We start from the raw sequence: 23,730 nt of genomic DNA on the forward strand, positions 1-23,730 counted from the left end.
TCCGTGTCCTTCCTCAGAAGCCTCACGACATTCCCCATTATCTACCTGTCCCTGGTCTCCCAGAACAGCTGCTCCCAGGTTCCGGCCAAGCAGACAAGCCAGACTCCATGTGGGCCACCCATCCCCCAGCCCTTTCAGAGGACAACAACCACCCAGCTGAGCTGTGCTGCCCACATCCACCTGCCCAACACCCACATCTACAACCCAAAAATGCCCCCAACTGTAACTACCAACTGTTTTGCTCTTCATATTCCACACTCCTGAATCAAAAGCACTACTTACACTGAGGTGTACAAAATTTGGTGTTGCAACTCATGATTTAGAGAGGTTTGAGTGGACAGTTCCTATTCATACCACTCTATAACAAATTCTTTAAAGTGACAAGCTGTAAACTGAAATTTATCGCCTATGTCCTTATGTAGGAGGTCTGGTCGCATCGACATGACCACGCAGGGCAGCAGCTCTGAGGCAGGAGATGCCTCCTCTGGTCGTAAGAACCAGAAGATACACGGACATACACAAACACCTTTTTGTTTGTTTGTTTTCTGCCCCCAAAACAGATTTTCTGTTCTCCAGCCTTCCTGGGCCTGACAGGATTAGGAAGGTACTGAACAAAAGATGCTCAGAGACAAAAAAACTATCAGCAGTTACTGCTTTCTCTTAACATTACAGACCTGGGGCTGTCATAGGAACCACAGCAGATGAATGACACTGCAGTGAGTAAATCCCTTAAAACCAGGTGATGCTTTTGAAAATAGGCTGTGAATTCTGCCATTACTTGACGCCACTCCACAACGCACAAACGCTCTACTCTGCTGCTGTTTTGCTTACCTCTCATTTGTATTTCTTGTCGCTCCCTCTCTTTCTTGGCTTGGATGGCAAGCAGGCGCCTGCTCTTCACAGCACTGATCATATCATCAGCTTCTATTTCTACCCGGTGCTCCATTTTCATCACCTCGTTTTTTTTCTTCTCGTTTCTTCCCATCATATTCTCATCTTTCCCGTTCTCCTTGTTCTTGGCCACCATTTCTTTTCGCTTCTGTTTTTCCGCTCTCTTCTTGTCGTTCTCCTCCTTCAGGATGGCCAGGCGCTCCTTCCACAGCTCCACCGACGTCTGCTGCTTGGCCTCCACATGGTCCTGCACCGAGTACGTCATCAGGATCCGGTGGCACAGCGCTCCGAGTATCCGTAACTTCTCCTCAGGAGTCAGCTCGAAGAACTCCGATGTCTCCAGTTTCTCCAAAAACTCATCCTGTACCTCGTTATCCTCGAAAGCTGCCGAATCCTTGCTTTCGTCTACGTTATCCGAGACCTCGCTTTCCTCCTGCACGTCGGACTTGCGCAGGCACAGGCGAACCAGCTCGGAAGCAGAATGCAGTGTAAGTGGTATTTCAGAAAGCTTCATTCCCAGCTCAGCATAATCTTCAGCAATTTCATCCTGCAGCAGGGTCTGCAAGAGAATGACCAGCACTCGGTTCAAGTAGAGGAACCCTCCCTTTTCCGCACAAAGCGCTTCCATTAGGGAAACGGCCGTGATGGGATATTGAGCATCTGGCATCAACAACCCTGAGTAACAGCTCAGAAACTCCACCACCATGGCGACGTCCCCAAAGAGCGTGTTGGGGAGTCCTTCTGGAGTATCGACCAGTTTAAACGTAGGCAAGGCCTTCCCTTTAAGATCTTGGTCCTCGTATCTTTTCTGTTTTTCCAGTTTTTCCTTCATCTCCTTCTCCTTCCGCTCCTTTGCTCTCTCCTTCAGTTTCTCTTTCAGCTTCTCCCTTTTCTTCTTCATGTACTCCTTTCGCTGCTCCTCTGTCATTGTTGCCCATTTCTTCCTGTGCTCGAGGAGTTCATAGCGTTTCTGTACCAACCCTCGCAAGTCCTCGGGGAGACGGGCTCGATCCTCGTTGGAGAGCAGCCGGGCTGTTTTGGAGATGATGCAGGACAGAGCACTTTTTTTGTCCTCCCGGTCTTTGTTTTCTTTGTAATAGGCGATGAGATGGAGCGCGGCAGGAGGAAGATGCTTCTGGGGTTTGCTGGAAGACCTGGGGGTGCCTCCCGAATTCCTGGGAGTCCTGGACACCTTAGTGGTACCTTTGGCCATGTCCAGTAGTGTCATCTGTTTCATTTTCATCTTCGGGGTCTTCAAGCCTTTCCTAGGAGACTTTGATTTCCCCGATGACTTCTGCCCGTTCAGAACCCTTTTGCCTCTTTGCTTTTTGTCCAAGGATTTGTTGCTGCCCTTCCCCAGCCGGCTCCTCTTTGGAATGTGAAAGTTGGAACCAAGTTTAGCAGGTGACACAATTTTCATCACCTCTTCCAGCTCCTCTTTAGGACTTTTTGAGTTCTTTGAGTTTTTCACCTTCAGTGGAGAGCAAATAATAGACTTCTCCAAATGCACATGGCACCAGAGCGTGGGGCTCAGGGGCTGGCTCAGGGATGAGCCATCAGCTTTGGGTTTCTTGGGCGGTTTTCTGTCCGGTGACCGAGAGCTCTTCCTCTTGGTCGAGGGGTTGAGAGTCATATACTAAAATTAAAAAAAGAATCAGATTAATATTTAAAGGTAAAACATTATCCTCAATCCTTTTCTGTCAATTATTTTTGCCCATGTTTAATGTAGTTTTCCAATGAACACGGAGTACTCAATACATCAAGGGTAACCAGCTTCTGCAATGGCGTCCAGCGTGCTGCACTGTAGTCGCTGCATTGGGCAGGAGGTCGTTAGCCCATTCCTGAAACTTCACATTTCAGTTTATAAAATGAAACACTACAAAGAATTTGTACACGTTTCCTACTACATTACATGAAACTGCTTTGTTTCTACTGAAAAGGTTGTAGGGAGGGGGATTGCCTGGAAAACACTGACATTAATTCTAAAAACCATTCCTCCGCTCACAGGTTTCTTAGCGAGTTGTGTCAGGTTCCTGTCGCATCCGGCGAAAGCTGCCGGAGCACAGAAATGGTGGGTGACGGGCCCACAGACGGTCCCTGAACTGCCCAAAAGCGGCTGGAACAAAGGTGAGAGGATTCGGTTCTGAAGTAGCGTCACCGGATATCTGATACACGTGGTTTAAAGCTCCTTCACGGCACCTCTGGCACCGACCAGTGCAACCCAGAGCCAAAGAGACCAACCTCGGGACTGTCTCAGCATCTCCAGCTCCGGTTCGGGATGCACCCAGAACACTAACTCTTTTCAAGAAGTGAAAAATAGAACACAAAGATATAACCTTTAGATTATGGATAAAATTACCAGAAAATGGACTGAAAATCTGAGATTGTTTAGGAATAAATTCCAGAGCAGCAAGCATAGCAAAAGGCACAAGCGTTATTTAAGAACAGATGTACACAAATGTGATCAAGTTAAAACTGCCATGGGAATATTCAGATTTTCTGGCTCTTGAAAGCTTTAAGAGCCTTCATTAGCCCATCGGTACTGAAGATTTTCAAGCACCAAATCCAACATCTACGTAACTTCATTCTACAAAACCTCTGTGTTAAAACCTCCACTGAAGAGCGTTCCTGAAGCTGAAAGCATCCAGCATTGATAGAATTCAAAAACATTACATCTAAAACTTCTGCTTTGTATTCAACTGTCTCTTGTCAGAACACTCATTCTGGATTAATAAATTCTCCAGCCACTTCCCAGTATTTAAAAACTCCACACAAATTCAACCTCTACACCAGATGGCAAATATACCACCCCAAACACAAAGCTCAGGCCTCCTGTAAGGCAAACCAAAGATGTTACGCTTAGGTGGTTTTTCTTATTCTAAAGGCACCTCTGTCCGGCAGGGCGCTGGATATTTGTCCACCACCAGCAAACACTTTAATTTCTATTAGGGCACCTACCCCAAATGCTACAGCAAGGGTAAACACGGAATTGATTTTTCCCTTTATGCAGATTTACAGGTGCCCAGAACAGTCCCCATAGCTCACTAGAAACGGGAGTTCTCCTGACGGGAAAAAGGGCTACGGCAACGTCCTGGTTTAGTTAAAAACAAGACCGCTTCTCTTTTAGTGATTTTTCTTTTGGCTCAGCTCTCCTAGGTGGCTGTACCTTTCTGAGTTTTAGCTGCATGTTCTTCCTAGGATGCTGCACTCAGTGCTGATAACAGACCAACGGGATGCTGAAGAAGCTCGTGTTTAGATTTATTACTATGGTAGCCAAGAAAGACTGGTAAGTTTTCCCACCTTCTGTTGTAAGAGGCGTGTCTGAGGAGGGGTGGATGGAACCGGTGACTAGAACTGACCAGCGGAAGTATTCCATCCCATAATCGCCACACCCCCTATATAAGAGGGTGATCACGAGGGTCACGCTCTCTTTACCATGGCCAGCATCTGGAGAGGATCCTGTCTGTCTGTCTGTCTGTGATCCACAGGCCTCAGGCCCTGCAGCTGCTGGAGCCGCCAGCCCCGCACACCCAGCTCCACCGCTGGAGTGACGCCACCTCCACATCCAGCACTCCAGACTGGTTTTGTATATTTTGTATATATATTCTCTATTTATTAGTAGCATTAGTAAAACCCCTTAAAACTCTCCACCTTGAAGTCTCTCTTCCTTTCCCCTTATCTTTCTTATCATCTTTCCCATCTAAAGGAAAGGCGTAGCAGGAGGTAACGGAGGTAATAGGGAGCATCTGCCACAGTTTATTGCCACTTTGCCCTAAACCTTGACAAGCAAGTATTTCTCCTGCAGCTCTAGAACAACACCTGACAAAGACTGAGTCCATGAAAAAGTGAGTTTACTAAATTAAAATAGGGCTTTCTACATGCAAAGATGGATTGAAAACCAGAAAATTTCATTGTAAGGCATTTACTTGGTTAATAGTACAAGTGCTGGTTATTACAAAGGGCTGGAAAAAAAAACCATCGCTGCTATTTCTTCAATATGAAACTTGTGGTATCTGGCACCACTCAATCCAGCACCACACAAGAACCAAGAATCACAAGTCAAACATATCCAGCTGTTGCACTGGAACCATGAAAACGGTCCAATAACTGGCACTACTGGGTAAGGACTGGAGCTGTTCTGTTTGCCTTACCCCTGGAAATCAGTCTTGACTTGTACACAAGTCATGTAAACTATTGGAAAAAGCATCAAGAATAGGCAGTTACACCTCAGATTTTCAAAGCAGATGAACATTTCGGCTGTGCCACCTCCCAAAGGTACAACACCAAGAGTGGGACTTCCCGCTCCACAAGTCTCTGAGCTGATTTAAGACTGGGAGCACCAAACCTGGCACCCTGAGGGCTCTGCCCAGATGGTTTAAAAGGAGGAACAGCTGAGAAAGCAAAGGAGATAGCTGGATGAATTCTCACCTTATGTGGGTCAAGCAAGAAGTCACTAAATTTACTAGGGAGGGAGTATTTCTTCACTAGCTCGTCCTCCACCACCCACGGGGCGTTCTCGCAGGTGCCGGCCCGCAGCGCGTTGTGCCGGATGAAGTACCGCAGGATCTCCTTGTTGGGAGGACGCTCGGTCCGCACCAAGCTGTCTGCTGGCACGTTGCTGATGATCTTGGGGACAACAGACAGACAGGCTGTTAACGTTTCACTTCTAAACATGCTAGAAATACACATCATGGCTACAAGGAGCAAAGACCATTGTACTGCTTTCTGTCCAGACTCTGCTCTTTCAAAGCACTCTTGGAAAGACTCAAACCAAACAGAACTTGCAGACTGAGATGCACAAGGAGATTCAGTCAGTCAAAAAAGTTTAACAAGTGAGTTTACTTTGCAGATTTCCAAATCCACTGCTTTACCTCTACAGGAGGTCAGCGCTGCCTCTCCTGGCAAATTAGCAGATCACAAACCCCGAGCAGCAGAGCTGCGGAGCTTCCCAGCGCAGTTCCCTGTGACAGAACAGGAGCAGCCGCTGCCGCTCGCGACTGAACCATCTGTTCCATTAACTGCCTGACCGAGATCAGCCGGTTAACAGCAACAGCTCCAAAGCTACTGTAGCACTGTGACTCAGTGATTATTTAATTAAACTTGCATATTCACGTTATGATAGAAAGGATCTGAGCGCACAACCCACCTTATCTTCATTTTTCAGCTTGACATCGTATTTGTGTGGCAGGAATTTAGGAGGAACCCACTTCCTCTCTTCCTTCTTCAGAGATGTGGGAAGTTTCCGAGGAGACCTGCGCGCTCGATCGTCTGGTAAGGCAAGGAAAGGCAGGAAGGGTCTTAGGATTAGCCAAAAAAAGAGTTAAAGAATCCAGACGGTGCTTGGACTGGGTCCCCCACCCTTCACTATCTATACAGCGTTTGGTTAAACTAGAACATCACAAGGAAATCCCAAATGGGGATTTAGAGATACCCTGAAGCCACAGGCTGGGAAGGGAGCCCCTGCACAGCTCTAGGACAGGAGGTGACACCTGCAGCACTTAAACCCACCTCTCTCCAGACAATCAGCTGCAACTCCCCACACACAGGGAGAACATCCTGAGAGCTGATGAGGAGCAGGTTTCCCAAGCCGCCGGGAGCCCGGGCTCTCTCTGCTGCGCCCTATTTGAAATAATTCTACGGGAGGAATTACCGACTCTAATTAACTTTTAAAATCACTTTGGTGGCCATTAAGTGCTTTACAGTTACAAGCCCTGTGCGTATGGGCTGTTTTAGCTGTAGATGTTAAGCACACTCACACAACCAGACTTTATTATCAGGAGAGATGGAGCTGAAAGAACACAAAGGCATCACATTTCTTGCCAGCTGATGTTGAGTTTATTATTTCTACGTTCAGGTTGCAAACGCTAATAATTTAAGACAAAAATCCAAGCTTATGTAAGAAAGTAATTCCCAAATGTTTTTATGTTTGTGGCTCTGACTTAAAGAAAGCACTAAAGCACATTAGATGAGAGTAATTACCTCCTAAGTATAGGCAGAATACAAGTAGATGCTAGACCTAAGTCAGACTTAACAATAACATATATATATATGTATCACTGTCACACTGTAAGCCCTATAGTGTTACAAGCTCCAGCAGGATTAGAGCTCATGTGGTATAAAATCAAGTTGTACCCTCACCTCCACCCCTTTCAAAATCAGCCGTCCCGTTGGGAACAGGTCACGGGCGCTCGGGGCTCAACGTGCAGCCTCTCCCCACACAGCTTTGCTTTAAAATAACCCCCCGAACGTCACGACAGCGATAATACATGTGAATGCAGCCGAATCCTCTCACTGGAAGTCGGGCGAGACGTAACTTCTGCACTTTGGTTCCACGTTTGTGATTAAAAGGTCTTAGTTCGAAAACACCAAGCGATGTTTTTCTGCTCAACAGCACAATGAAGTCACACACAAGACACCTCAAGCTCTGTAACAGATCTGCCTCGAGGCCTTTGAAGTGGCCAAACACTGTCCGTGGCAGGTTTATATTTAAGAAATAACAAGGTGCTGCTTAGTTCTGGCTCCGACTTTGAAGGACTCGGTTACAGCTCCTGAGCAACAGGCCTGGAAGCGACCGCTCCCTCTGTGATTTCATTTCTGGATTCTAGAAACAGGGATGACTACACTGAATTGCACCAAACAGCACGTGGATACTCAGTGAGGACAGGGAGAAATCACTATCCATCCCTTCCTGAAGTTGTTTTACAGAGCATACTTCATTTGTTGTTGCATTCTGCTGTAATACAACTCACACTGCACTGAGGAACCTGGTAAAGCCTCCATATCCTCTCGCCTCCTGCTGGTCACCACTTATTTTGGATTTTCCAAAGTTCAGTTGCAAGTGCAGCTCAAGCTGCAGAACCCGCACCATCCACGCTCAGGAAAAAACGCCCTTTCCTCTCACTTCTGTGGATTCCCCAGAATTTGCTCCCTAAGCAATATAAAACACAAACCCGCTCCAGACTGCACATATGACGCGATAAAGCTGGTACAAAGCCGTATTTCCAGCTTCTGAAGCACAGCAGACTGCTCACCAGAGGGACTGAAGCGCTTGCTCCGCTTCTTTTTTCGCAAATATGATCAGCAAGTTCATCACGAGCATCAGTAACTCTGCCCCACACAGAGCCCGTTACTGCTCACCTGTGCAGTGACCCCCCCGTATGACCGGTGCTCAAGTACGCAGGTTATTAGAAAGCAGAAGTCAAACGAAGCACGGCCAGGTGCCTCCCGAGAGCGCGCAGGGGCTCCCGCAGCTGCAGCTCAGGGCCTGAACCCGCTCAGTCAAAGCAAGTCCTTACGGCTCCTGTAGGACGCAGCGTAAATGAACAAACGCTATGTCGTGTTTTTAATGAATTCTGAAATACAGATTAAGGAATGAGTTCACTATCAACCTATGTTCTGCTATAGCCCAGAATATAAAACCATCAGCAACAAAATAAACACATAAAAGGAGAAGAGTTAAAAGAACGAGTGCTCACTGCTTTTGTTATGACTCTGGGAGCATCTCTGATTTGAAAATGTCCATGTCCACCTTTTACCGAGCAGGCTGTACATTTGGCCAATGAGAGTTTTAAAGTAAAAGGTACCTGCCCTGCCTTTTATGAGATAGTTTGAGAACCAGCACTTAATTCAACGTAAAAAGCACGCATCAGTCCCTCTCCAAGCGCCACTGCTGTTGCAGAGGATGAGTATAAGGCCAGATTGTTCCTGCAACACTCTTCTTTTCCTTCTGGTTTTGCAAAGCACTTCAGTGAAGCTGGAACAGCTCATCACATTTCCCAGTACCGAAATCTCTTTTAAACAATCTCATAATTCCATTCCTAAGAAGTTACACAGGACGCAAAACTACTTTTCCTCCCCTCTTCCACCAGCACCTTCCCAGAGTCAAGGAAAGCCCTGCACATCCCTGGTGAGCCCTGCAGCAGCAAGGAACAGACGTGGAAGAGGGGAGCACAGTTCCAAGCGTGCGTTATTTGGAACCCTTGGAAAAGAAATAATCTGCATTTTTCTGCATTGATTTTGTCTCAGCCTTTGACAACTGGAAAGGGGATAAACCAAAAGAAAAAAATCATTTATTTCTTATGCCAATTGGGGACACGAAAGAAAACTAGAGCTTGTCTGTGACAGAAGAGGCTTTAGAACTAGAGATGTTTATTGTTTATCCTGAGGATGAACATCACAGCAGAATGTAACAATCCTGCAGGAACCGTTGCTGTTTGCCCCCGCTTGCTTCTTTTTACATACACTTGTTATACTTTCAAAGCTTCTACATTTCAGGCGTAGCTTTTGCTATTACACCCCAGTACGACAGCACATTTTCTGCTTTAAACCAGGCCAGGGCAGCTGAAAGCCATCAGCACTGACGTGTCACCAACAGTGACAATGTCAGGATTTTCAGGAAATGAGGCTGTTCAAATGTCCCGTCCAACGCTCACAGCCCAGCCCCAACACCTGGATTCAAACACTGACTTCCAGCTGTCTTAGTACTTACTCAGACTTTCCCTCCTGTTGTCATCCTCCTTCAGAGTCCCCTCCTTCTGGTTGTCCTGGGTGCCCTGGCCCGAGTTCTCCTTGTCGCTGGATGGGGAATCACAGGCGCTCTCCGATTTCTTTTCCGACATCTCTTCATCAACTTTCTCCAGGGGATGTATCTTCACAACTTTCACGGGCAGCATTTTCTCCTTACCAACCTGCGCGGAAATACAGATGAAAACTGAACCTGAGCCAGACACGCAAATTAACAAGCTTTAACACCGTGAATTAACGAGCTTTAACACCTTGAGGGAGGAAAAAAGCAACCAAGATGACCTACAAACCATAATTTGGCAAAACGTTTCATTCACATCCTCCTTGAGAGAAGCTCATGGTCCCTCTCATGAAACAATTACAGGATTTCTTACTATCCCTCCTACCTGGGAGTTCTGTACAAATCACTAAGAGACAAGTGCCAGGTTTTCCAGTGTTTAACCCGCTGATTTCTCAACCCAAGGACAGAGTGTGTGTGTATGAGGTGCCTTCTCAGCAGCCCCAGCTGAGACAACGGATCCTGAACAGCGTGCTAACAGAGAATATTTCATAACCTTCCTTTATTTTTAAAAAGTGTGAGTTTTCTCCATCGTTCCCAGTTTTGGAGGGAATTTTCTAATCATTTGAGCATCATCAGCAATTTGTATATAAGCAGCTGGCTTCAAGCTGCGTTGGTTTAAGACCCCTCTTCCTTCTGGGAACACGTTAAATGAACTATGGCAGACTGTAATTTTTTAACTTCTTTTAATTAAAATATGTATTTTTAAATATATTTAAATATATACACAGCCCACCAAATATTTAAGCCAGGGCTGCCAAACTCCTTTTCACTGGGGGCCACATCAGCCTTGGGGTTGTGTTCAAAGGGCTGAAGGTAATTTGAGGCCTGTATCAATGTAACGACTCCTACATTTACACAGTCCTAAAATTACATTCGGCAGTCCCAAGGCTGATAAAAATGAGTCTGACACCCCGGATTTGAGCAGCATAACACATAAATCTCTATTTCCCCGCAACATGGATCAGTCATCTCTCTCTTGCCCTCACTATGGGTCACCTATGTGTTTCTGCTTCTCATGTTCAGACGCCGGTGCTGCCACTGGGATTCAATAGAAATTCTCACCAACTTTCTGACAATGCAAGTGGGTAACACATCCTTCCCGTCTCCTGCCCTCAGATATCCAAAATTAGCTCTGGGATAAAATGGAAACCAAATCCTCACCTCAAAGTCACACTCTTCTCCCACTGCAAACTTGGTCATGATCTCCAGCCAAGCTGCATCCACCAGCTTCTCCAAAGACACGGTGTTGTGGTGCACGATTTCCAGCACCAGCTTCTCATACCAGATGGGGAACTCCTCCTTCAAGCTAAGCAAGCACATAAGAAATTTGCATCATTCAGGGAATAAAAGCCAAAGCACAAAGCAGCTCCCACATCGCAATTCCGAACGTTAACAGCAGGACAATGTTGGGGCAGATGCCGCATTCACATGCGAACACCCCAGGATTTTGCCACCCTCCCCTGCACCCACAAAGGTCATTGGCGTGACAGTGAAATTGTCCTCGTCCTGCCCAGAAGGAGCATCCTGAGGGTTCCAGCGGTGCTGGGGAGCCTGTTCCTGCTGGTTATTGCTCCTTCCCTAGTAGATGTTAAGTATATTTCAAGACCACATCATTATTCTGGGGCTTGTTAGTTTAAATTCTTGTTTCCAACAATAACATGATGCCGATAGAGGTTTAGCATTCCTTCCAAACAGACTGCTGCCACAGTGAAGACAGACACAGGCTTCACAACCACATTAACTTCCCAGAGAGGAACATTCTGTCTGGTTCACCATCAATCTTCAAACGTTTTCATTCCAAGAGAAAGGGCTGTTACAAATTTGCCTGATTGACTTTATCGTCCTAAAGAATCAGGTCGGTTACCTGCCAGCAGCACTATGAAATGTATTGCATAAAGCTTTCTGGCCAAAAAGTGAAGCCCGCTTCAAGTTACCGCAAGGAGGAACAAACTATTCCATTTTTCCAAGCCCTGTTTAGCTGCCCAGGCTCAGGGGTCCCTTGCTGACAATGTTCAGCTGTGTCTGCTGTTCTGCAACTGCCACGAACAAATTTATCCCTTTAATGAACTTTTTTTATTAGGACCAGTGTCAGGTAATAAAGCCACCAGTAAACCGGCTAGGAAGCTTTTAATCCCATTTCAAAGAGACAAAACCAAAATCTCATTTCACAGTCTTTTTTTCCACATTTAGAGTCACTACAGCTAAATTGCTCGAGAAAACTTCCATTTATATTTCATTTACATTTCTTAACGTCTTCAGAAGTGGCCAATCAACCCAACAGTGTTAAGCAAAAGTAAGTGACACTAGAGCAGTGATTTGTGAGTCAGGACTTACAGCCCAGCTCAGGATGGGCTCTGCCAACCCAGAGCAGCGGGAGGAGCAGCCACAGACAACTCCAGCCCCCACAGACGTCAGGACCATGAGCAAACAGGTTTCTTATTTGTTGCCTTTAAGGATGTGATTAACCTCAAATGACGGTGAGTTTCTCCTTAGGCTACTAACCCTGTGATATTGCCAGTTAATCAGAAATGTGGATGCTCCATGGCAGAGGCAGCAGCAAATTTCACCTCTCAGATAGAGCTGCTGACAATCTCTCTGGTTTAAACTAGGGTCACCAGTTCAGAGAACAGAGAAACGTGTTGTTTGTTTGGCATAGTTCATATAATTTTGTAATCACAAAGGTGTTTGAGCCAAGGACTTGCACCTTTATGGAAAATCCCATCTCTGCAGCCGCCCCAATGGTCTCAGATGGGACATGGGGCCGGGGAGGGGGCAGGGACACCGGCACCCGTGGGTTGGCAGAGTAATGAATGGCTTGCTGGTTTCCCTTTGGTCTTTATTGATTCAAGTCAACATGATCCCCAAAAACCCCACCTCAAAATAATCTTTCTTATTTAGTACAACTGATTCCAATGCAGATGTGGAAAAAATAATGACAGCTGTGGACCTGGCTGATGTGAAACACTTCAATGGTCTCTTTTTACTGTATTTGCACTTTAGCTCCTTCAAGATTTTTTTCCCTCTGAAAAATTCCCATTGCTCTAGGTGCTTTAAAATATGCCAAGCACCATATGCTGAACTATTTTAGGTCAAGTAATACTGAGATACAGCACTGAGTAAGTGCACCACTCCACTGCAGTAGTGATGGCATCAAATTTGGACTTAATTTGCTTCCATCACCAGAATCCCCAGATCTACTTACAGCCAGTAAAAAAAAACCCCTAATTAACTCACCTCATCAAGCAGCAATCTCTTACCCCACATGCACCCAAAGCCTGAGGACACACACTGGTTCCCTCCCTGGTACTTACAGCTCGGCCACCTCCTGCTCCTCCTCCCAGGCCTCCTTGTGGGTCAGTTGGCTGCTCCCAGTGCTTTTGCACGTCCAGATGCGCTCGCTGTATCTCTCCAAACGCGCTTCATACTCTCTGGAGAAGCGGCAGCTCAGGAAAACAGGATTTTTGCGGTGGAGAACATCATCACAGCAGCACAAGACAATCGAATTCAGTTAAAACCGTACTATTGGGGTGCGCGAAGGCTGAGGATGGCAACAGCACAGCACAACCCTGCGTCTACCGTGGCGATACCGCACTAAATGCCATCAGTTTTCAGGCCAGGATGCACCGGAGCTTTCTGCAGCTGGAAAGCCCGTCCTGTTCCATACCGGGACAGGAGCCGCAGCCCCGCCAGTTCAGTTTGGTGGCATTGCTAAGCTACTTTTCAGCTTTTCCAGCCCGATTCATTGGAAAATCCCACTCACAATATCACAAGCATATGCAGGAGCTGTTGCAGGGAATGCCGTGGAATGCTCAACAATAACTGCTGGGGAACTGCTACTCTGAGTGCCCTAGGGTGGTGTACAAATTCTAGACAGAAATTACCAGTCTACCCAGCACCCCAAATCTTTTGAGGAAAAAGCTCAGCAGCTTTGAAACGGGAATCACTCCAAAGGCCGCGTTCCCGTGGGTACAACCAGAGCAGCGTGTGCGTGAGCACATCATGACCTTTCTCACCAACCGCGTCCTCAAGGACCAGCTCTCCTGCCATCAGGGTTACGAGGTGCCCGGGTGAGTCTCCGCAGAGCGGGGAGCACCGTGAATTACAGCGTTCGCTCCTGCTGGCAGCACCCGGGCCGTGCTGCACACACCTAAGCCCTAATAAACCATCACCAAAAACAGGCAGAAGCTACTTCACACTTTCTACGGATAGCACACGTACAGGCACAACTATCAGAGAAGCTGGCACAGTGTAAATCCACACCAAGCCACACCGTAGCAGCCTCCTCAAGGTGCCATATGCTTACGGGTGGTAATTTAAGTGGAGAAAACACAACAGAGACAAGAAAAGCACCTTCCCCTGCTACTCGAGTGTGCGGAAAGCACAAAGCACGTCTGCGGCAGCACCGCGGTGACGAGTCTCAGTGGGAATAAGCAGATCGCTCCACGTTCCCAAGAGGCCGAGTCAGCAGCCACAGCGCAGCACCCACAGCCACTTTGTGCTGCAAGGAAATTTTAGTGCAACTAACCTTATTTTTTTAAATTATTTTTTATTTTTTAAGATTCCTATTAGGAAGCCAAGACACAACTCCAACAAAGCCAGTTTTCTCGGACATTTCTTCACAGCTCCATGAGAAAGCAGCTGTACCATGGGTGTTGACACACAGGTACATTCCAGTCCCCATGACAGACGCAGGAACAGGCTCCAGAGATCCCGCTGCCTGGAAAAGCTCCTGAAACCACGCAGAAGTCCCGCAGTTCCCCAGCTTGGGCAGGGGATGAACTGCAATCTGACAAGTCCTCACCCCACCCAGCCCGGAGCCTCCTGGCCTGTTCTGACCCTCCCTGAGGCCTCGGAGATGCTCAGGTTTCCATGGGAACCAGCAGCGCTCCAGGGCAGAGGGGCAGGCACAGCCTGCAGGAGCTCAGCTGCACCATCGGCCACACCACAATTGCTAGCGGAGCACAATTTTGTAGCAATGCTAAGCTGGAGCCTTCAAACAAGAAGCCAGGAGTCTTCCTCGTATTTACAACAATTAACCACTTTAAGAACAACTAAATTGCAACCATAATACTATTGCTTCCTCCGCCTTTCCCGCAGAAGGAAGATTTAAAAGCAAATTCAGCCCTTTCAGGAACCTGAAGAGCCAGGGTGGCACAGCCCCTGCCCTCCCCTCGTCCCCTGCACATCACCCCTGTGTCCCTCCTGGACGCGCAGCTGTGACACGAGTGCTACAGAAAAGGCACCTTTTTAGGGTTCAGCACATCACCTGAATAAATCTTCAGCAGCATAACTATAAATAAGTCTTTGAGATACAGCTAGGAAATAAAATTATAGTCTTCCCTCCTACATTTAGCAACTTTCTTCTCTCTAGACTTGTGAGGAGATTCCTTTCCTTCCAGCAAGGATAGCAAATAAATGCTCATTTCCAGTTGAAAAATAATTGAAAGACATGGGTTTTGCAAACACCGCTTCCCATGCTAACACAAGCATTCTCCTTTCCCCTCCTCACACACACCTATGAGAACAAGCTCAATCTCACCCTATCAGGACTCATATTTTTTAGCTCAACCCCGAATTTCAAAGCAGCAGGCACAGCAGCTTCCCTGTCCAGCTCAGCTATGCAATGCAATTTAAGCCCGTCGCGGGTCAGCTCAGCGCACATTGCCCCCGTGGCCGCTGCGTCCCCAGTGCCCTCGCCCTGTGCCCTACGGGAAGATCCAAACCAGGTCCTGCTCTGACACCCTGGCTGAGCACACAGCCAAAACACAGGAGAACGTTTTTGCAAAGCTTCCTATAGCTCAAACTTTCCACTACACATACACTATTTGTCCTTCCCACTCAGACTGGAAACAAACCCAACACATTTCAGGCTGTTGAGCGGGTCTGATCCAGGACACGAGTGCGGGCGCAGTGCCGTGCCATAACCAACCATCCACACAGCCCAGCTGCCACTGTCACCGATTCCCAGCACAATAACACATAAAAAACCCTGGACACCAGCTACTTGTGAACATTCCCCCAAAAGCCACGAATAACACACACGCTAAAGTAAACAGATGACTACCCACTGTGTAACAGTTAATACATCACATCTGTTTGCGTGCGCTGAAGAACACTTAATGGGGAAAGGCACAAGAGTTACTTTAGAAACAAGGGACTCAAAGAAAAATGTTTAAAAGTAAACAAGGTAACCACTGCATAAGAGGAATATTACGCAGATACAAAATTTACTTCTTCCTGGGTTACTGATGCTCTCCCAGCAATTACTATCAACTCCAAAATAGCTTTGGAGTATCTTAATTGTTTCCACTTGTATTAGGTAAGAAAGCAAACTTACCAGGAAGGTGGGTACTTTATAAGACACTAGTCCCTGTGTGGGTAGAAAAGTTGCCCTATAGATATATATATATACACACACACACATATATATACACACACACACATATATATACACACACACACATATATATATATATATAAAATTATAGAATTATTTTGTTTGGAAGAGACTCTCAAGATCATCAAGTCCAACCATAACCCAGCCCTGGCACTGACCCATGTCCCTGAGAACCTCATCTACATGTCTTTTAAACACCTCAGGGGTGTTTAGAATATATATAAAATAATTCTATATTTTATATTTATAGATGTAGAGTATGACACGACTGTGATTTGGTGCTGCCATCTTTCAGCCAGAGTTAGACTGGCTCATCTCACAGTGAAGATGTGAACAGCCTTCACTCCGCACGCTAATTCCTCTTGTACTCCGTGCTCCTTACTGTACAAAAACACCAACAGCCAGCACGCTTTTATCTGGGGAGGAAAACAACACAGCTTTCCAAACCATAGGCTGACGGCTGAAGGAAAGCCTGGGCTGGAACAGGCCGTCCCTGCCAGCACCAGGTGGTCACCTCTCCAAACCCAGCACCCTTGAGCTGCAGCAGCTCCAGCGCTGGAGCAGAATGAGCCGCTCAGCAGGGAACACATCCTGGCTTTTGGTAGACGCCAAATGCCCAGTGCATATCCCACAGACCAGGTGCACAGGTGACATAAACCAGACAAGATTGTACCATCCGTGAAACAAGGACCTGGGGGTGTTGGTCAACAGCAGCTGAATGAACCAGTGTGTGTCCAAGTGGCCAAAAGGTGTCCTGGCTGGTACAGCACTGGTGTGGCCAGCAGGCCCAGGGCAGTGACCGTCCCTGTGCTGGGACCTGGGGAGGACAAACCTCGAATCCTGGGGGCAGTTTTGGGCATCTCATGCCAGGAAAGGCCTTGAAGTGCTGGAGTGAGTGGAGAGAAGGGAACGGAGCTGGTGAGGGGCTGGAGCACAATGTGATGGAGCGGCTGAGGGACCTGGGGGGTTCAGCTGGAGAACAGGAGCTGAGGGGAGACCTTCTGATCTCTGAACTGCCTGAAAGGAGCTTGGAGCCAGGGGGGTCGGGCTCTGCTCCCCAGGAACAAGCGCCAGGAGCAGAGGAAACGGCCTCAAGTTGCACCAGGGGAGGTTGAGGTTGGATGTGGGGAACAATTTCTTCCCCAAAGGGCTGTGGGGCATTGGAACAGGCTGCCCAGGGCAGTGCTGGAGTCACCATCCCTGGAGGGTTGGACAGACGGACATGAGGTTCTCAGGACATGGGGCAGTGCCAGGGGTGGGTTATGGTTGGACTCCATGATCTTGAGGGGCTTTTCCAACCAAAATGATTCTGAGATTCTACATGCCTGACGCCTCACACAGCTCAGAGCAGATCCCAGAGCTCCACATCGAGTGCCCAGCGATGCCCATGCCCATCGCTCCCTCCCAGTCAGGCATCGTGAGCCCAAAGCTTTTACAGGACACAATGGGCTCTACACAGCACAGCTTCTCTTAAAAGGTTTTTGGGGGATCTGGCAGTCACAGGACACCAAATAAAGCTCCAAATAAACATCAGACCCAAATAAAGACCTGAACTCCAATGAGCAGCCCACTCCGTGCCTAGTGCTGCCCAGCCCCTGAGCAGACAGCTCAGCTCAGCCCAATCAGCCCCATCCACAGCTGCAAACCCTGGCCAAGGAAAACTGAAAGACTCTTTAACAACTTTTTAAGTCTTTCAAATAGCCCATTCGTAGCTGTGCAGGGCAATAACCTGTACCCCCTCCTGGGGAACAGCTGATCAATAGTTTTTCAAGGGAACTTGGGTACCGCTCGGCACAGCCCCTCCACAGGCCACAGCACCCACAAAAGCCATTCCTCTACACTACCTAAGATACACTGCCTAAGACACAAGTGACCAAAAACACCAGCGCCAAGTCTTCTTGGGGTAACAGATCCCTTCAACTTATTCATTTGCAATTTTCTGTTCCACTTTTTGCCTGTTACAGTCAAGAAAGCAAGACAGAAAAACCAAACATCACTTAGTTTCTCCTTTTAGCTTCATGACCTCTATCTGCCAAGACGAACTTTCTAGAACACGCCGGGCTGTCCGTGTCCCCTGGCGCCCCATGCAGTGCTTTCTGCAAGAGAAGAGCATCTGTCCAGAACCTCAGCACTTGCTTCCTTCTGACCCTGCAGCTGCCACCAGCCCCTCTGAGGATGAGAAACCATCCTCTATTCCTCTAATGTTAATACCCTCCAAGTATCTGCAGAAACATGTCCTGCAGCTACTCACAGATCCACAAGAGCCACATCTCTCACAAAAGAAGTAATTAGGATTAAACTCTTTTTGTTCACTGAGGGTTCCTCATACTGAAAGCGAGAGAACAAGTCTCCACCTCATCAGACCAGAGGGATGACTGAGCTACTTTCAGTTTGCACACACCACAAGAGCAGGTATTTGAGTCACAGACTGGATGCTTTAACTTAAAATACTGTTAAAAAGCAAGTATATACGCACTCTCCAGTCTCATTTTATTGGGCTGAATGCATTAGCAATGTCTATGTGCACTCGGACAGGCATTTCCTCTTCAAGACCTGCCTAATCCTTCCTAGAGACTCTCACTGGGCGTTCCTCACGCGGAGGGAACGAGACCCTCTCCAGCACAGGGGTCTGTACAAGTTCCGGAGTCCCTTTGTCTTCCACACCACCGAGATCTCTGAGGTACGTTCCCATATTCACGCATTCCCGCCTCACTTCCCGTCCTCGCTTCTTGCGGTTTTGGTCCTTTTAACACAGACAAACCAGCAGTTCGCAGGCGGGGGCGCACGGGCCTGACCCCGCCGGCCCACCCGGCCCCGGCCGCCCCGGCTGTGACACGTGGGCCGTGACACGCGGGCTGTGACACGCGGGCCGTGACAGTCACCTGCCCGCGTCCTGCCGCTCGGGGACCGTCACACGCTGACTCTTGTAGAATAACACACACACAAAATGTGGTTTTTCATGCAAAACTCACATTCGGACAGAAAAGCTGGGCTGTCCACAGGCGAGTTGCTTCTGTCACCGCTTCATTCTCCTCCTTGTGGGAGTCTCCAGTTTCAATCCCAGCCCCTACCCACGGGGCTCACACCCCAAAATCGCACCGCACCCCCCGGCGCTGCTCCCGCGCTAATTGCGTTAACCAGCCCCAGCTGCCCGGCCCGCGGGCGGCCCTTCCCCGTCAGCGGCGGCTCCGAGCGGCCCGGCCCCGCTGCCCCCGCGTGTGAACCGGCCCGGAAACTTGTCCGTGCGCAAGCGGCCGCAGGGGCAGCGCGGGCCGGGCCGCTCCCGCCCGAAGGCCCCGCTCCCGCTTTGTTCCGCCCCAGCCCCCTGCGCGGGGCCGCCCGAGGCCGGTTCCGCGCCCAGCAGCGGCGGGGCCGCTCGGCCCGGGGGCGGCCGCCGCGGCAGGTGACAGCGGCGGCACCGAACCCCCCCCGTCCTCCCCGCCGCCCCGTCCTCGTCTCCCCGCGCCCCCCGCCGGGCGGATACTCGCGAGTGCGGAAGGCCTCCTGCGTGTGGGGGATGACGAACCGCTCCCCCGGCTCCCCCGGCGGCAGCGGCTTGGCCAGCGGGAAGGGCTTGCGGCCCAGCAGCGGCGCCATGGCGGGAGCGCGGCCGGAGCCGGCGGATCCGCGTGACGACCCCGGCGGCGGCGGCGGGACCCGGGCGGGAGGATTGAAAAATGGCGGGAGATTTCCCTCCCCCTCCCGCGCGGGCGGCGGGCCCAGCCTCGCCGCGCGCACCCCAACCTGCCTCCCGCCCCGCAGGGCCCGCCCCCGTCGCCCCAGCCCCGAGAGCACACTGGCGGGACACGGGCGCTCCCGGCTCTGGATTGGCTGCACAGCCCACCACTCTCTCCGCGTCGTCCCGCCCACCGGCGCAGCAAGCTGGCTTGCACCACGCGCGAGGTGAGAGGTCGCGTTATGTAAGCAGCAGAGAGCGCGACTCCATCTTGTGGCTCCGTTATCCGCCCGCCCCCTTTCCCGCGGCGGCCAATCGGGTCGCGCCCCCGCCCCCCCGCCCATCCGGGTACTGCGGCGGGGCCGCGCGCCGGGCTTTGTCCTCCTCGGTCGGCTCGTGCCGCCCACCACCCCTTAAAGGCGCAGGGGCGCGCGGGGCATTGTGGGACCGCGGGTCCGGCGGGCCGGTGGCGCAGCCGCCCCTCGGGGAGCTCCGGGCGGCGGGGCCGAGGAGCCGGGCCTGGATCCTGCCGGAGCGGGTCCTCAGCACCGGGCTCGCCTCGGCGGACCGGGCCCCTCAGCTCCGCGGGGAGGCGAAGCGGCGCCTCCCGCCGGCCGGGCCCTGGTGCGGGCGAAGGTCCGCGGCCGGTGTCGCCGTGCCCGCCGGTTTGTGCAGCCGGGGATGTCCGGCGGGCAGGGCCCGTCCAGGGGCAGCGGAACAGCCGGCTCGGCTCCGGGGCGCGGCGGGGGGGCTGGGGACGGCCCCGGTGCTCCGAGTGGCGGCTCTGGGCACCGCCGGCCCGGGGCGCACAGCGAACAGCGGGGGCGGCGGAGTCGGGGTCCCGGGGCTGCTGTGCGAGCAGGAAAGGGAAAGTTGAGAGCTGTGGGTTTGGTATTCCGTGTGCTTCGCTTGCTTGGGGATTTTTTTATTTTTTAATAAGAAATTGGAATATTGTGTCACACCTGGAATATGGTGTCCAGCTGTGGCCCCTCAGCTCCAGCAGGACAGGGAACTGCTGGAGAGAGTCCAGCGCAGCCACCAAGATGCTGCAGGGAGTGGAGCATCTCCCGTGTGAGGAAAGGCTGAGGGAGCTGGGGCTCTGGAGCTGGACAAGAGGACACTGAGGGGGGACTCATTGCTGGGGATCAATGTGGAAAGGGGCAGTGTCAGGAGGATGGAGCCAGGCTCTGCTGATGACAACCAGTGACAGGACAAGGGGCGATGGGTGCAAACTGGAACACAGGAGGTTCCACTTAAATATGAGAAGAAACTTGTTGGGGTGAGGGTGTCAGAGCCTGGCCCAGGCTGCCCAGGGGGTTGTGGAGTCTCCTTCTGTGCAGACATTCCAACCCGCCTGGACACCTTCCTGTGTAACCTCATCTGGGTGTTCCTGCTCCATGGGGGGATTGCACTGGATGAGCTTTCCAGGGCCCTCCAACCCCTGACATTCTGGGGTTCTGTATATGCTGTGTTTGTCTCCTCAGAGTTTCCGGGGGGTTGATGCAGCTCTGGCCAGAAGCACAGCAAAAATACAAGCCCAGCATTGTTCCCTCTAACCCCGTTTTCAATGATCAGGAAAACAGAATTCACTTAAAATTTAGTGTATTAAGTATTTTCTAGTGATCCTGGGTCGGTGCTGCTTTATGGCACTGAGGAGTAGGTCTGCTCTGTACAGCCCTGTGGTGGCTGACTCAGGGTGAAAAGAAACAGCCTTGGCAAAATTCAGCTCCCCAAACTGCCCACAAAGTTGAGTAATGCCTTTCTACCACCTAGACTGTAAACGTGTCCTTCCATTATGGATTTCCACTGAAAGAGCATCATGGCATAACATGTAAATGTAGAAGTTACTACTTTATCGCAAAGGCTTCACCTGGTGCTGAAGAGAGCCCCTGACAAGGCCAGGTGTCCCCTCTGCCCTGCCTGCTGGTGGTGACAGCACTCGGGGATGCACCTGCTCCTGGGGATCAGCTGAAGCTCTAACCAGGCCCTGAAGTTCAGAACCTCTGCAGCTCCAGCCAACAAAGTCTCAGGCCCCCTGGCTTGGTGTTTGTCTGTCCAACTCCAGCTGAGCTGTGCTCATAAGCACACAGGAAATAGGGGGGAAATGCATGAAGAATGTGGTAAAGTGTGATGCTGCTTTGGCAAAGTTCCCTGACTTTCAGAGCTGTATGTACAAATGATGGGGTGGGTAAGGGCCCAGCTAAACAGAAGATGACAATTTATTGGAGGGGGAGTTGGGGTGGATAAAGGATCACAAGGAATGGTTTTAGAGAATGACTTGTTTCTATTAATTTATTACGCAATGTATGAGGTCGGGAGAGGCTGTGGGTGCAGGGAAGGGTCAGGTACAGGATGATCAGGAGGAGTTGTCTTCAGAAGAAACAAAACAGTGCAGTGTACAAACTTGTATACTGAAGGAACTTATAAGCAGAAAGTTCCTTGGTTGGAAATAACTTGGAAACAACAGGAGCAAGAAGTCTGGGTGCCATTACAGAGTGACAGCACGGCCACTAATGTGCTGTGGCTGTTAAAAAGCGAGCTAAAGCAGTTTTGGGTACAGTATTTCCGTGCAGCCCTGCTGTTGTGTCTGCAGTTCTGTTCTTGCTGCCAGGCCCACACGTGATGAGGACAAGCTGGGATGGTTCAGAGGAGCAAACCTTCCAGGAGCAGCAGAGCTGGGAGTTTGCCAAATGTCGCAGCATTTGGGTATGGTCAGAGAACAAGAAAATCCCTCCCTAGGTGAGCTTTGTCTGTTTGTGGTTAAATCCAGGGTTTACACAGCTGAACACCAAGCAACTCCCCTGTATAATTCAGAGTAATTAATCACTGTCCTTCCAGGTATCCACGCAGCGCCTCTTGCTGCAGTCACCACAGCCCTCGTGGTTGTCAGCTCTGCCATGTCCTGCTGTCTGTCCACTGGTGTCCTTTGTGCTGCTGTAGCCGTCACCGCAGTTGCACCTGCTCCTCTATGCCCGGGGTGGCTTTGGCTGTGCTGGGCACTGTGTTTGCTCTCTGTGACTTGATCCTGGGCTGCAGAACAGGAGCAGAGCAGGAGGTGGTACCGACCTTTGGGCTGATCTGGAGAGCAGCCTCACAGCTCTCAGGGGCTTCCCTGGAGAAAAAGCACCTGCTTCCTAATGCTGCCCATTGCTTTGAAATAGCTGAGGCTCAGCATAGGGACAAATAAGTGAATCCCAAGACCTGAAGAGCTCATTCTCTTCCATTTATCCATATCTTGATGAACCCAGGGACAGGCTCCATATCCCTGTCTCAGACCAACAGGGGCATTCCATTCTTGCATGATTTTCACTTCTGAACTCTTCATTTCTGAGCAGGTTACTAGAAGATGAGTTATTTCCTCGGGAAGGGTGAGCAGATGTGTGTGGCTCAGCTGTGAGCAGATGTTCTCTCATGTAAAGGAGTCAATCGCTCACATGACAGTTGCACATCCCCAATGAGCTCTGGAGCTTTTAGTAGAGTAGTTGATGGGTCTTCAGTGCCTTTTGTGCCCCTCTGAGCGTGTCCTTGTGTACACACCTTGGTCAATGCCAACTGTCAGGTCCCCAGGACATGGTGACTGCTCAAGGCCACCTCCCCCCTGGTGCAGGGAGCAGGAGGAGCAGGACTCTTGGTCAATAGATGTATCTTCAGGCAAGGACGTATCCAGGCCCAGAGAAGATTCTGGACCAGCTTGTAATGAGCACAGCCAGATCTGACCAGGTTATAAAATGGGTCGCTGTCTGAAGAGCCCTGTGGAGTTAGTCTGGGAGCACTGGGACTGAGATCAGGGACACCATCTAAGGAGACTTCCTGGGATTGAGAGCCCTCACCTGCTCCTTGGTGAGTGATTTTCTTCTGGATACATCCCTGAGTGAGCCCTTGCCCACCCCATGCAAGTGATTCTTTCTTCTGGATACTCCTGAGCAAAAGAGGCCTCTTGAGTGAGTGTGTGCAGGCTGTGGATCTTTGATCTTACGTGGTCATTTAGCAATAATATCCCCAACTGGTACATCAAACCTGCAGTTTATTAAATGTTGCTGCAGTGCTGATCAATTTAGATTAGCCCCCCCCTTGCATTGGTTTCTGTTGTTTGGTTATGGTCTGTTGTTTGGTTTCAGTTCTGAATTAAACTTGGTTTAAGCTTATTTTCTTGGAGTCATTTAGGGTGCCTCCATGACAGCT

At 49.9% G+C, this 23,730-nt stretch overlaps 1 protein-coding gene across 5 annotated transcripts in view; it reads right to left on the reverse strand.

Moving 5' to 3' along the window:
• The window catches only part of BAZ1B (bromodomain adjacent to zinc finger domain 1B), a 53,015-nt gene extending 33,387 nt beyond the window's left edge, over positions 1 to 19,628 (reverse strand). For 2 of the 5 annotated variants that reach the window (XR_013923087.1, XM_080356942.1), the window contains exons 1-7: positions 19,357 to 19,627; positions 12,787 to 12,903; positions 10,637 to 10,781; positions 9,380 to 9,578; positions 6,038 to 6,159; positions 5,320 to 5,517; positions 832 to 2,527 (exon numbers count right to left, since the gene is read on the reverse strand). Coding sequence is in view for 3 of the 5 variants with exons in the window: in XM_080356942.1 (XP_080213068.1) it covers positions 832 to 2,527; positions 5,320 to 5,517; positions 6,038 to 6,159; positions 9,380 to 9,578; positions 10,637 to 10,781; positions 12,787 to 12,903; positions 19,357 to 19,469 (2,590 nt within the window). In the remaining 2 variants the exon portion in view is untranslated. Of the gene's footprint in view, positions 1 to 831; positions 2,528 to 5,319; positions 5,518 to 6,037; positions 6,160 to 9,379; positions 9,579 to 10,636; positions 10,782 to 12,786; positions 12,904 to 19,356 lie in introns of all 5 variants that reach the window. The other 3 variants (XR_013923088.1, XM_080356943.1, XM_080356941.1) reach the window with 2 other exon arrangements.
• Positions 19,629 to 23,730: the final 4,102 nt, after the last annotated feature.

This window comes from Nesoenas mayeri (genome assembly GCF_963082525.1).
Source record: "Nesoenas mayeri genome assembly, chromosome: 20".
Classification (NCBI taxonomy): domain Eukaryota; kingdom Metazoa; phylum Chordata; class Aves; order Columbiformes; family Columbidae; genus Nesoenas; species Nesoenas mayeri.